The sequence below is a fragment of the Chaetura pelagica genome, unplaced genomic scaffold, assembly GCF_000747805.2.
Source record: "Chaetura pelagica isolate M959 unplaced genomic scaffold, ChaPel_1.0 scaffold47, whole genome shotgun sequence".
NCBI classification, from domain to species: Eukaryota; Metazoa; Chordata; class Aves; order Apodiformes; family Apodidae; genus Chaetura; species Chaetura pelagica.
In genome coordinates, this window is record NW_009954140.1 from 6,190,047 (window position 1) to 6,191,235 (window position 1,189).

General features: G+C 67.0%; 1 protein-coding gene across 1 annotated transcript in view; it reads right to left on the reverse strand.

Annotated features, from left to right (window-relative positions):
• LOC104393326 (protein sidekick-2-like) overlaps positions 1-1,189 on the reverse strand; it is a 29,564-nt gene that overhangs the window by 961 nt on the left and 27,414 nt on the right. Inside the window, exons 40-41 of the mRNA XM_010002806.1 lie at positions 920-1,058; positions 424-550 (exon numbers count right to left, since the gene is read on the reverse strand). Of these exons, the coding sequence (XP_010001108.1) occupies positions 424-550; positions 920-1,058 (266 nt within the window). The remainder of the gene's footprint in view (positions 1-423; positions 551-919; positions 1,059-1,189) is intronic.

Sequence of the window (1,189 nt, forward strand, 5' to 3'; positions counted from 1 at the left end):
GCCCCCCCCCCCGGCCCCCGCCTCCCCCTTTCTCGGGGAGGAGACAAAGGTACCATTTTGCGGGGCTGGCAGAGCCGCAACCGTTGCCACCAGCGACCTGGCACAGCAGGACAGCCCCCAACCCCGTTGCCCTCCCGTCCCCTGCCCCCAGCAGCGCTGGTCCCACCCCCCTGCGGTGTCACACGGGCCAGGGGCTGTGCCAGCTCCGCGCCCGACCCGTGCTGCGAAACCACCCGTGCCCAAAAGCAGAACGGGGCAGGGAAGTGGGGCTGGCCTTGCTTTGCCAAACGTGCACCGGGAATCCACACCGTGGTGGGCAGAGAGCAGGGCTGGCGCTCAGGCAGGGCTGCCAGCGCCGTCCATCCTGCCTCTGCTTCCCCTTGTCCCAGGTCCCCATCCCCACGTGCAGCCCTGGGTGGTCACCTGAGAGTCGGAGACCTCGGAGGGCTTCTCCGTCAGGCTGCTGCTCTCGGCGGGGATCAGGTCGTTGTACTTGGTCACGTCCTCATCTGAGTAGTGGAGGCTGCCGGGGCTGGGTCGCGGTGGGGACCTCGGGGAGAGGGGGGTGCTCAGCACGGGTCCCCCATCAGGGCTGTGCCACACGGGGATGAACCCAGCTGAGCCTCGGGCAGGCACAGGAATCACCCCGAAGCTGTGCTGAGCTCCCCCCAAAAGAGGACCCTTCAGGGACTCCCAGCTTTTCACACTGTTCAGCATCCCAGCACATCCAGGCTGGTGCAGCAGCTGCAGCTCATGGCAGGGGGGACATGGGGCAGGGCAGGGTCCCCCCCTGCAGGGTGCCAGCCCTCCCCAGCCCTGCGCCCATTCCGTAGCAAGCACATGATGGAGAAACCAGCACAACATCTGAAAAAGTCCGTCCCCCCCGCCTGGGGAGGGGGCTGCAGCAGTGGGTCCCTACCGGGTGTAGATGCCATTCTTCCTGCAGAAGGAATTCTTCACGGAGAGGCGCCGGTTGTTGAGCTCCAGGGCAGGGAAGCTGCCCTCATCCAGGCTCACCATCTCGCCGTGGCTCAGGGCAGTGGCCTTGGAGCCATTCCCTGCAGGAGGGGGAATGCTCAGCCTTCCCCAGACCCTCCCCAGGAAGTACAGCATGGGGGGGGGGGGCAGACCCTGCACAGGGGTGGCTGGGGAATGGGCTGGGAATGGTTATGGCAGGCCCCCGGGGTGG